The sequence below is a fragment of the Mizuhopecten yessoensis genome, unplaced genomic scaffold (assembly GCF_002113885.1).
Source record: "Mizuhopecten yessoensis strain PY_sf001 unplaced genomic scaffold, ASM211388v2 scaffold2801, whole genome shotgun sequence".
Taxonomy (NCBI): domain Eukaryota; kingdom Metazoa; phylum Mollusca; class Bivalvia; order Pectinida; family Pectinidae; genus Mizuhopecten; species Mizuhopecten yessoensis.
Genome location: NW_018404726.1, coordinates 78,066 through 91,692, shown reverse-complemented (window position 1 = coordinate 91,692; position 13,627 = coordinate 78,066). Strand labels below are relative to the sequence as shown.

Below are 13,627 nucleotides of genomic sequence, written 5' to 3'. Positions count from 1 at the left end.
AATGTAACATCGACAAAAAACATGGCTTAGAACGTGGCAAATACCTAGTTGTTGCTTGTCCTGGATTAGCAATCACTTTACAAACTTGCTTATTTTGCGATGCTTAATTGATTATAACACTAACAAAGCTTGAAAGGAAGCTTTCCATTTGTAGCTGACACACACACACAGTGTAAATGTGTTACTACATATGCAATGAACAAAGAATGAATGCTTTTAGAAAAATTTGAAGCAACGTTTGGCTTCATTGTATTGACATTACCAGTTTGCAGCCTCTAACGTACCCTAAATATTACTAACGCACATTTTGAAATATTTTTTTACTCAACTGGCTTTCATAGCATCATAAATGTTCAGAAGACAAATTTCTGTACGTAACAAATCACCCCAAATATTTTGAATTATCGAACCTGTCTAATCAGACACCATAGAATTCTGATATCATGTCTTATTCAACAAACAGTTGAACTTCCGTTATCGATAAAATTAAAAACAAAAAATGTAAAACGTTTTTTCTTTGATTTTCTTTCGATCCAATCAGTTTGTAGAATACCTACTAGAATAAGACCTTTCATACGACAGGGTTCAATGTAAACACAATATTCTTTCAAACTTTTGCCCTTTTGAAAAAGAATGCTTTCATTTTTGCCTTATTCCCTTTACTCTCTCTATCACTTTTTTAACTATTACAATATCTGAAGATCATGTTATATTTTTGCTTTAATTATTTTTGTGCTGGAACATAATCATTTACTCTCATATTATAGCATTTAAATATCATCTATCAATGATTCATTACCTTACATTCATGTTATCCAAATGGAATGTTTTATTTATTTAATGTATACTTTTTGATAAAATTGTGTCGTCCAAGTAAAAAAAGAAAAAAGTAAAAAGTCGCTAACAAATGTTACATTTCTTATAAAGTAACGATGTGTGGGCTGGATGTATTGTTCTGAAGAATATCATATGAAGATATTACCGAATTATGTATTAAATGTGTGTTACCTTTTTTGGAGGACAGGCATGAGTGGTTGATAAATATGTCATGATTATGTGTGTAATGTAAATAAAACAGTAGTACATTTATTGTAGCAATTTGTTTACATGTATCTCCACATTCTTTTTTCAGTGCAAGATCCCCCTCCGCAGCCACGTAAGTTATTTAAATCTACTTAATTTGCATTGTATGATATTCTGTCGAAGTGAATATATATTCATGTAATGTTCTTTATTATTCTGGGTTTGTGTTTGATATCTTAAAATTTATCTTCATACATCGCTGATGTCAATGGACATGGCGCTACATTTTCTTACCTTGCATCCGGGAAAGGCAAACCAGCCTATCTTGTTTTCTTTACACATTTTGTTTGGGATATTCTTCGCTTGAGGTATTATTAATTGTCAAATTTATCATTTAATGAAGGATTTAAAAAAAAATTGATTCAGTGCCTGGCTTTAGGAAGTCCTACAAGAAACACTTGTTATTATTTACCTCAGACTAGATTTGATTTCGGCTTTATTTTGTCCGTAATATAGAAATAACAACACTGCGTAGTCGACAACCGTGATGAAAGGAGTTTCCTCACTGTATACCTATCTATAGAATCAAATGTCACCAAGATTACATGTAACTATACATTCATTCACCATGAAAACACATTTAAACTCTTCCTATTCAAAGGCTGAAATAGTTCATTATGCAATTTCAGGGGTGAATGAGTTTAGCTGTTCTTCTAATTCTGACGCTTTTCGCGCCTAAATATTGCGCTAAAGTTTGTTTATAGTTTTCAATTGCATATTGCAATTGTGAGTGCTCCAATTCATGATTGCGGTAATCTGTTAAAATTCGATAATAGGCTAAAATTGTGTCCGCTTAAATAAAGACTCTTGCAGTAATCTGCCATGCTACGCTCTACAAGTTTATATTACTATTTATTCTGAATAGATTATAAAGGTGCATGCGTTGTTTTAACACATACAAACAGCATACGAGTTTATACAAAGTGTGACATTTTTAAAATTGTTGATTAAAGGTACATCTGTACCTTTGAAATTGACCTTGAATTTGTAGTAACACTAATGTTTATTTTACTGACCAAGTGTTCAATAGCCTGTCTATCTGCTATTAATTATCTTAGCATCAACCCAGAAATGTCAATACTCAACCATCTGGCTAGCATTTTAACAATATTTGTTCACCTATCAGGGATTAATCTATAATTATCTCATTATCAATCTAGGCATTTAAAAGAGGCTCATATCTTTTTTTATCTTTTGTCAACGATTAGCCAAGCGAACCGTCGAATAGGTAGGAAAGAGAATAGTGTGTAACACTGAAAAGGGTGAACATTCCCACAGACAGGTTTAGTAGAAGATCAAACGCAGGTCAACGTTTGATATTTTCCTCATCTTAATGGGAATGTAGACGCAAGTAATCTTTGGCATGAATAGCGAAAAAAACTGATAAATTGATTCGGAAAAAGTGATTTCGATGATGAAAAAGCATTATTAGAAAACGTTTCCACCCAGTTGTTTTGGTGATTATATATATATATATTTGGTTTATTTGTTCTAGTGATCATATCTTATTCACAAAATGAAACGTTTTCACATGAATTCCAATATCGAATTTTGAATTGAAACATGACAAGATGTCGTCCATCTGAAATATGACAAGATGTGGTCCATCTGAAACAAGACAAGATGACGTCCATCTGAAACATGACAAGATGACGTCCATCTGAAACATGACAAGATGTCGTCCATCTGAAACATGACAAGATGACGTCCATCTGAAACATGGCAAGATAACGTCCATCTGAAACATGACAAGATGACGTCCATCTGAAACATGACAAGATGTCGTCCATCTGAAACATGACAAGATGACGTCCATCTGAAACATGACAAGATGACGTCCATCTGAAACATGACAAGATGACGTCCATCTGAAACATGACAAGATGACGTCCATCTGAAACATGACAAGATGACGTCCATCTGAAACATGACAAGATGACGTCCATCTGAAACATGACAAGATGTCGTCCATCTGAAACATGACAAGATGACGTCCATCTGAAACATGACAAGATGACGTCCATCTGAAACATGACAAGATGACGTCCATCTGAAACATGACAAGATGTCGTCCATCTGAAACATGACAAGATGACGTCACAATGATATAAACCTCTGGAAAAGTTTAAGAAATTGTCTATTGTATATTTTTACATATTATAACTCTCTAACAAAACAAAAACAATGAAACGATACAGTTTCTAGAGGAAGCATTTAAACAATACACCTAATCGTTATAATTTCAACGTCAAACTCGTAATGACATCAACTTTCTAATGCATTCATTGTAATATAATAACATCACATTTGAAACATATATAGAAATGTGATGCATATGATGTTTGGGAAGTAGTTTTAAATTGTTTAGTAAGTAGAAAGTGGGTCTAGTATGTAAAAGACCACGCCCTTGATTTGTGTATTACTAGGTTGTCATTGCTGTTATCGATTGAGTCTAGCAAGTTTTGTAAACAGTATTGAAAGGGTCACGGTTAGTCATTTAGGGGGAAAAGTGGTCTGAAAATGGATTAAATGTGATATTAAATGACATTATATTACATAAGTTTTTAAGTACATTTAATAACAGAAATACAAATGAATTGAAACAAACGATACAATTCCAATGTTTCAAACCAGGTGCTATGTTTTAGTCAAACGATTTTATTTCATAGTGGATATCTTCATATGGGATAACAGTAGCTGATACGATATGTCCCAGAAGACCAACAACTACAACGGATGAACCCTAAGTTAATAAGCTAGATTCAATGTCAATTTCTAGGTCAAATTAAGACAGTATATATCACTAGGTTGATAACCTTTGCTCACTTGTCGAAAGTAATTTCAAAAGGTTTCATTTCGCAAACTGATCATGTTGTTTGGTATCAATCTCAACTCACTCAAATGTGGTGTGTATGTCCTTGTAAATATTTTTAGCTTATGTCCCTTTATTAGGCGTTCTATGTAATACAGCACTGGATTATAATATATATGTCATATAAACAGGGTGTCAACATAAATTTAAGGACATTACCATAACAGGTTTGACCGTCACATGTCATGTCTTGTATATACGACCCAATTATTTAAACATGAAAAAACCCTCAAAAAGCACTTATGTATTTATTGTATATGTCACTTTATATTCCTGTCAAATGTGATATAGAGCTATAGATTTGTTCTCGGTTAAAGAAGAAATTTACATTGAGTGTTTTAAATAATTGATATAAACCATTTATGAATATCATTAAATAATTAAGATATCCCAGCTGTTAAGCTTACCACTTTTAAAACATCATCAGTTCGAGTTTCTCCAAGCCTGACCATCTTGCAAAAGATTAACTTTAAGTTTTAACCCTTTTTACATTTCTTATGTTGAAATTAAGAAACTAAAAACACTTGATAAATAGATCGCCTAAAAACCATCATTTGATAAAAAATAAACATACAAAATATTACTGAAATTTCAAAATCAAAATCAAAACTTTATTTTGAAAATTTCAAATTATGAATCGTAAGGTTGATCATACTTTGAACAACCGACCCCGTGTCCTGATTTATAATGAGATCATCACACCTTTATCGGGTTTCTTATTCAAAATCAGACAAGACATCGTGTTTTTTAGTTTCACGTATAGACATATTCGTGGGCATTAACCCAAGGTACGACAGTGTTAGACATTGAGAGGAAGAAATATTTTACAACACGACCTGTTATACATCAAATATGGGGAAAAAGCATCAATCTTTTGAAACCTTATACGGCTATTTTATCCCAGCATTTCTTGGGTCAATAATTCTTCATAGGAAGTTTACTTTGTCCAAACATGTCATAATGTGTTGAACTATAGAGACGATTGGCGATCGTTTACGTTAAAGGAAACAGGAGAATTAGGACCAGGCACTTCATATCACTATGTTTGCTTTGCTGTGTTGAGATTCTACTTGTCTGGATATCAAACGGGATAGTCAATGGTGTTTTTATATGGTCTCCGCACAACTATCATGGCGGTATTCTTACCTGACCCTGACGTGTGGTACTGATAGGTAAACATAATATGTATACACAAGCTGACTAGTTTTTAGCATTGCCAACCTTCAAATTGTCTGAAATGTTTAATTCTTACTAATATTTTAACAAGACAGTTTGCAGAATTTCAAGTTTCTACGTTGTGACTTGACAATTCGATTAAGTTCATCTTTCATTGTGGTAGATATGTACATTTTTAGACGATTCCCTTACGTGTGGAACATTTTACGTTTACACCAGTNAAAGGAATGTTGGAAGATAAAGGAGGGATATTAGTACATGTAGTACCGTAGCCCAAAATTAAAACCAACTCAACTCCCCCTCCCCCCATAAAAAATATATCGATATACATGTATATATATGTATAGCAAGAACTTCAAGAATATGTTATTGTAAAGCTAAAATTAAAAAATACTTTAAATGGTTATCTGTGAACTGATGAAATATTTAAACACATATGAGATTAAATGACTCGACCTAAGGATGACATATGTCAGGTTGAAGTGTATCTATTGTTGTAAATTGGAACGTTTAAAGTTTAGATGTCGTGAACATAAAACACTTGAAGGTTTGAATTGCAAACAGTTATATAAAAATTAGGCTGTACGTGTTCAGATACAATTTCCCGCTTATTATCTCTTTCTCAAGTGTGCGAGAAATCATTTCGTTATTAAGTAGGAACGAAAAAAGGTTCCGGATAAAAGGTCGTTTTTGTTTCCGAGAAGTTCAGATATGATGTTAAATACAGCACTGACATAGTGTTTGTATGCCAGCAGATAACAGCCGGGTCAAACGTCCTCTATAAAAATCCAGGTGAAATTGTTGTCATGTCATCTGTCACTAAGGAAAGGAGAGTGTTCGATATTTCTGTAGTACAGTGTCGACCTAAATCAGTCAACTTCATACTACCTTACATTAGAAATGTTTCTGGAGCTTAAACAGGGTCGCTTTATCCAATCCGTGACAAAAACAAGAAGTTGTCTTATATATGACTATGTAAATATAGACTTTGGACATGATTGCACGAAAAAGAAAATCAATAAATTTTCAATTACAACCTGATGGCGTTCCTGGTCTGTCGTTTATTTCAGTGTGTGTCCTAGATAAGTGGCACCTATCTCACTCTATACGTTTGTGTAATGCAGTTTATAACAGAGCATTGACAAAACGCTTTTCACAAGTAAGACAAACGTGGGTTGTGCTGCTATCGCGTAGGGTTTACGTAAGATTAAGTCATGATTACAATTCAGGTAGACAGATATCTGTGTGAAAAAAACTAGGTTGAAATCTCACCTAAAATGAAATGCAGAGCGGTGATCTACACTATTTGAAAATTGTGCGTCTGTCCGTTAGTGATGTCCTCACAGCGAAGTCTGTGTAACTAATTGGGACCTTCTTTTCATTCATACGAACGGTTATCTCTCCAGACAAAAACTAGGATGTAGAAACAGTTTTTAAAACAGATGTACTTCATATATGTACAAAATAAATTGGAATAGATAGGACACTAAAAAAACGAGCATACTTAATAAATAAATAATCAAATATGATTTCGGATTTTTTATTGATAAGTCCGGATTAACGTTTGACTACGGTTTGACGTCCATATTGAAACATCATGCATTTTCATATATCTAGGCTTCATTTATAGAAGTATATCTTTATGTGGGCGTTTCCGTATTTCTTTAAACTTACCTGTTTTGATAAGTACGTAGGTTGCTATGATAACAATTCTCAGGAATGTGTTTTGAAGTTTGTATTCCTCCTTCTCATTTCTTAAGTATTGTATAAATACATACTTATCAAATAGGAAACCTACTTCAATCCGCGCCAGTTTTTCCACCAAGGTGACCTCTAACTATTTCACATAAACGGGTGATGTTTTTTACGGTTTTACTTCAACAGACAATTCATGGAAAAGATGAAGTATATTCGATCATTAACCTCATATAACCTAATTAATATTATAAATATAAATGAGGTCACGTTGTCGGACCGGTTTTGGGTTTTTAACGTAAATAAGACAGATTGTATGATAACAGTCATCCGATCTCTTGATAAAGGGCATTGAAAGCTAACTCTCTTTGAAATCTTTTTCAAAGATAACAAGCGGATTCTATTAGGTCAGTTACACCCCAGAGGTCTCACAATAGCCTAAATTTATGGCTTTAGCGATTTCAATTAATTGATATCATCACTTATGAATAGGAAAATAATTGCTTAAGTGTTATCCGTCAAAACGTTTTGATGGATAGTTTAAACTGTTACTGATACATTCTAAGTGTGCCGCAGGCAACAGGGCTTTTATATAAAGGAATGTGACACTGTAATTGATACTAGATGTTTAAATACACAGTACTTTGAGGTTATCATATGACCATTTCCATGTGCTACTACTTATCAGCCCGAGGGAATGGAGGCCCGAGGGCTGATGTGGGTCGAGGGCTGATAAGGAATAGGTTATGATTTTTTTCATATGGTGACCATTTTATCATATACTGCTCTATAACATCAAACGTGTTAGCAATAACATATGACACATGCAGAAAATGTATATTGTGTGAGCTTCTCTATATCCATACTCTCTACTCTAAATAAAACACAACGAACAAAGTAGCAAATACAGATGGATATGCAGTGTGTACGCACCACCAGTTTGAGATGTGATATTTTCTGAAAAGTGCTGAACCAGAAGTTAAACAGATATGGCGCGTGCTGAGCGGGTATGGCGCGTGCCGGGCGGATATGGGTTGGTCAAGGATATGGCCTATGCACAGCTAACAGTATAAACATGCAACACCGCCCATATCACGGACAAGTACATGATTAATACCTTTACCTGCCTAAACTTGAGTTTTAAAAAAGACAACAATCTCTCAGTGTTATTGGTTTATTTAGATAAGGTTGACTTTTTTTGTACGAAAAAAAGGTGGGTTTTTTTTTATCGGAGAGCTGATATTGTAATTCCAGCTTGAAAAGTTGACAGATCATGACCTTTCATACATAAACACTAGTAATTATCCGCGGCGGTCTAGGTGAAAGGCCAGTGCACTAACCACTGAGCCATGCGATCATACTGTCAGGCGGTTACAAGTTCAGATAAATTTCGATCAATTTACGTGCACTTGTGTCTATATTGGAACAGATGTTAATACTCTATGGTAGAACGAAAGAATATTTCATATGATTTTGATGAGATTTTTTTACATTTCATGTTCTATGAATAATAAACAATGAAGATTAAAATTAAATCTGTTAAACTTCTTAAAACTGATTGCATTTAACAATATTCTCTCCTTATTGAAATAAATAGAAATTCCCTGGTATAAGGAAGCAGTTGTTTTGTAAAATCCTCTTTTTAAAGAAATCGAATTTCTTTTCATCGCCTCTGGAAACCTTGAATATCTTGCAAATATTTCGAATGTTAGCATTGAAATCGTTGGGAAGAGATAATTGAATTGTATTTCCATGCTGGGGGGTAGTATTCTCAACACAGATGAGTGTCTCAGACCACAGTATAACAATACACTCCAGCACGGGAGATAGGTATCTATCTGGTTTGATGGATCAGAATATAATTGACCGTTTATGGGATGGGCGAGGTAGCAAGTTCAACAACTGGACAATATGGATAGCTGAAATACTGTTTTGTCAGGTCCAAATATGGGTTCGGGGTCATATACTGTTTATAAGGATAAGTTGTTACGGGTCAAGTGTATTGTGATAGTCTACACACTATACCTACCGGGCATTACCTTAAATATTTAGAGGTGTTTGTCTAATTATGAGAATTCATCGGAATACTACCTGGAACCAGTCTGTGCTATAGAGGAATCTGATAACTCAGTGGATTCTAGTGAATACTGCCAAGTCTACTTGTTAGGTTACATTTGTATTAAGAGTTTCTGATATCACGCTTTGATGGAAACTGAATACGCAGTGACAGATATCGTTGCAGAAGAGTCACTGAACCGGTTCAATTTAAAAATCTAAACATCTGGTTTCATTTAGATGAAAAGACCAAATTAATTTACATATCAAACACGTCACAAGGAAAATTGGACATCATGTTTCAAAAAGCGACCTCAATCGTATTTAGATATTAAAATTCCGCATTTTGTACACAGACCCATTGTTTTGTTGTACCTTAGGGTTCAAAAGTTGCATTTGTGTGACATAAAAACGCAATTCCTCTCAACACGACCATTAGACCAATATACTGTATATTTGCTAATATTCACGAGGGTAATAATTTCGCTAATTTCGCGAATGCATCGAGATTTGCGAAATTTTATACTTCATGAGAAAATGTAGATCTTTGCCAGAATATCGAGGTGTTTCATGAGTCGGTGATTCCAGTTGAATTGAGGCTGCTAAGTCTACGATAGTCCTATACAACTGAATCGAACTAGCACTCCAAACTATTCGCGAAGTGTTCCTAGATCTAAAGCAACTGTGATTCGCAAAAAATAAACCCCCGCAAATAAGTTACGATAACAAAATCGCAAAATTTTACACCCACGAAACTATACAGTAGCTAAAAATAGACCAACGATCCGTATAAGTATGAAACGCTTCATCAGACTTTATCATAACACAGACTCAAAACATACCTCTGCCTTATTTACCTTCTACTTATTAAAGTATGTAATTTGCCTTAGCGATTCTGATATTATCGTGATGGATGGGGGTATATCTGTGTGAATTTCCACTTTTATTTTGTTATAATGGTTACAATCCATTTCTGTACAATTGAAACATGGTTACGGTTTGCTATTTAATTAAACGCGTACATGCATATCAAAGAAAGAAAGTAAACTCGTTTAATTTATGTCAAATTACTTGAACAGTACAAAGAATAATGGAAACGGAAGGAGTACGAATGAGAATTTAAATGTTGTCAAAAATTTGAAACGTAAACATGGTGCATTACAAAATTGTCAGATGAATTTAAGATTACAAAAGTGCAAATTTGTAGCCTCTAATTGGCGTCCATGAGTCATATATTGTTACACGTGTATCTTTATCATTCATGAGTCATGTACTGTTACACGTTATCTTTAACGTTCATGGGTCATATACTGTTACACGTGTATCTTTAACGTTCATGAGTCATATACTGTGCCACGTGTATCTTTATTATTCATTAGTCATATACTGTTACACGTGTATCTTTATTATTCATTAGTCATATAATGTTACACGTGTATATTCAACGTTTGCTTTAATTTGAATAAAAACAAATGTATTCACATATCTTTTATATCACTTGCCTCTGCCTATATTAAGTACCGTTAAACACATTCGGAACAGTTAAGTCTAAGTATCTGTTTGTAAGTTTGGACAAGGGACCTATGTACAGTACATTATGGGGACAGACAGGGCACGTTGTGTTGATTATAAGGTTCTTTGAATGCAGCGTGCGTGCACAACTGACGTAATCATCGCTAATCTGAGGGCGAAACAAAGGGACAAAGCTAGACCCTGTCTAATAAATCAAAATGTCGGAACTATCGAAATGTCATCACTATTTGTCAATACCGTCATTTTTTAACCGTGTTAACCTCTTATGTAAGCCAGAACAGCCGCGAATAATGCCCAATTTCAATCCTTCACCATATCACGATCTGATATCTGACAGAACCACACAGTGTACTTTTCGGAACATTGTTTTTTAAGTTGGTAGACTTGTTTATATTCATACTATCATGCAACACATCTAATCCTGTATCACGCTAGGCTACCGTGGTAAATAGTTTCCTGTTATGAAATCGTGTTTTTTTTTTGTTGTTGTTGTTAAAGTATGAAAAAGATATAACAGTTTTCCAGTTTGAAAAATATGTATGATACTATCTTCGTAATGTCGGTGTGACTTGACTTGTGACCTTTTAGATTTAAGTTGATGTCAAACCGTATTAGATAACAACCTCTGTCATTTTATGATCCTCTCAACAGGTGGTCCAGTTAGTAACATTGTGATTGAATAAGCTATCAACTTTCAGAAATAAAGCCATAAATTGCTCAATGGTGAAGTCCGACACACCGCCCTAGTCGTCAATTAACCAGATTATAATACGGTAGAGTAGCCGATTGCCGCGATGATTTTTCTCAGTAGGTAAAAAACCCGTTTAGAGTCGAAAGAGCTCAATGTGCGAATTCCAATTCGTGTCAGTGTTTCATGTTCATGATTAGAAAAAGACTGTCTGTTCTAATGTCAGTATTAAGATTCCAGCCATGATTAAAGATTTATCGCACGTGATGGTTCACGCTCTGGGGACGTGAATGTATTTGAAATTTACTCTTTGCGAGAGATCTGGTCTTATTCCTCCTGTACTTTTCCAACGGTTCTTTTGCATGTAATAGGAGGGGGAAATGCACGCACAGACCGGGGTTCGAACCCGGGACCCTCCTTACTCTAGACGGACTCTCAACCAATTGAGCTGCTTGGTCGCCACCCCGATCGACCCAGTCTAGTTCCGCTACATGTAAATCTTACATCCGTTCATCGTTTGCCCTCATGTTATTGATCCTAAGCTTTAATTACAGTAACGTCGACATTTTGATATCATTTTGTTGTTTTATGTTTTGTTTCCAACATGGTCCTGGGTTTGTGCCTCGAAAAGGTCACTAGATACACTTATCCTTCCGGATCACCTGGGTTTAGTTGTGTTCATTCGTTGGTGGCACGCGTGATGTCTTGCTTTGGTGTTCCCGTTGTTTTCCTGAAGTTTCGACTTCTGTATTTTGATTTTTTTTGTTCTTATGACTACGAGAAAGATATATCTTCTAGTACGTACGATTTCAAAGCATGTACATTCTTTTTCAAACAAACTACATTTGCATAAACTGGGATCTTTTTTATCATAAATTCAAGCATATTGCGTTGCATATTATTATGTTCCAGGATGATACGAAAAAGCCTTTTAAACCTTGTTTCGTGTCGGCTAATTTGCTTATCATATTGTATGTTAAATGCTCTCTCTAAAGAGAGAAGGTAACAAGCTTGATACTCCAATCAAAAGGAGTCAACCCTTTCTTTTTGAGGAGATGACTCAAGATTTTAATAAATTGAGTCAAATTATTTATCAATTAAATACAGTTTTTAACCGCCTGGAAACTTTCACAGAGCTCAGTCAAAGTACCCATGACTAAAATAAGGTTAGGCAAAAACTAAGAGAATAAGAGAAGTAAGAATTCATTTTTTTTTTAAATAAGAGGAGTCAAATGTGTACCATTGATATAACCGGGTTCAAAATGTTTATCATTGAAAAAAAATATGATTAAAGTTGTTAAATATTTTAAAACGAATCCTCAAAATGTATAATGATTAAAATGGTCATAACAAACTCAATTGTTTGACATTGAATATGTGACAGATGACAGTTCAAACAATCTTAACATATATACTGGTGTGGTAAGAATCAACGTTAACTAGGATGTGCACTGTAGCCGTTGCGATTTACATATTTGTAGATACTAGGTTTGAAAAATGTATTTCTCTATCTGTTCGCAAGACTCTTGAAGCTGATTTTCGAAGGACATATCGTTGATGGACAATGTTAAATTAGAAATATCAAACTACTGGTCATTACACTAAATAATCTAATGTAAGCTTATAGGTTTTTGAATGCTATGATTTTAATAAGGAACATTTACAAACCAATTAAAAAAATCAACAAAACATGGATTAATTTTGTAACTAGGAATGTTTTGTCGAAAGTTAAATTGCAGAAATAGAATATTAGAATTTGGTTATTTATTTTCTGTTTAAATTATTTGTCCTTGTTCCATAATTAATGTGAGTAACACAGCATGTTAAGGGTGTATGCTACCTCATACCTTGTTAAGGGTGTATGATACATCACAAGGTATGAGGTATCATACTCCCTTCACAAGGTATGATGTATGATACACCCCTAACAAGGTATGAGTCATACCTTGTTAGGGGTGTATCATACATCATACCTTGTGAAGGGTTTATGATACCTCATACCTTGCTAAGGTTGTATGATACTTCATTCCTTGTTAAGGGTGTATGCTACCTCCTACCTTGTTAAGGGTGTATGCTACCTCATACCTTGTTAGGGGTGTATGATACATCATACCTTGTGAAGGGTGTATGATACCTCATACCTTGTTAATGGTGTATGATACATCATACCTTGTGAAGGGTGTATGATACTTCATACCTTGTTAAGGTTGTATGATACTTCATACCTTGTTAAGGTTGTATGATACTTCATACCTTGTTAAGGGTGTATGATACTTCATACCTTGTTAAGGTTGTATGATACATCATACCTTGTTAAGGGTGTATGATACTTCATACCTTGTTAAGGGTGTATGATACATCATACCTTGTTAAGGGTGTATGATACCTCATACCTTGTTAGAGCGTATGATACATCATACCTTGTTACGGTTGTATGAAATATCATACCTTGTTAAGGGTGTATGATACTTCATACCTTGTTAAGGTTGTATGATACTTCATACCTTGTTAAGGGTGTATGATAC

The 13,627-nt window shown here is 34.4% G+C and overlaps 1 protein-coding gene across 3 annotated transcripts in view; it reads left to right on the top strand.

Moving 5' to 3' along the window:
• The window catches only part of LOC110446568 (cartilage matrix protein-like), a 138,381-nt gene that overhangs the window by 97,676 nt on the left and 27,078 nt on the right, over window positions 1-13,627 (top strand). For all 3 annotated transcript variants that reach the window (XM_021491773.1, XM_021491772.1, XM_021491774.1), the window contains one exon: window positions 1,133-1,156. In XM_021491773.1, the coding sequence (XP_021347448.1) occupies window positions 1,133-1,156 (24 nt within the window). The remainder of the gene's footprint in view (window positions 1-1,132; window positions 1,157-13,627) is intronic.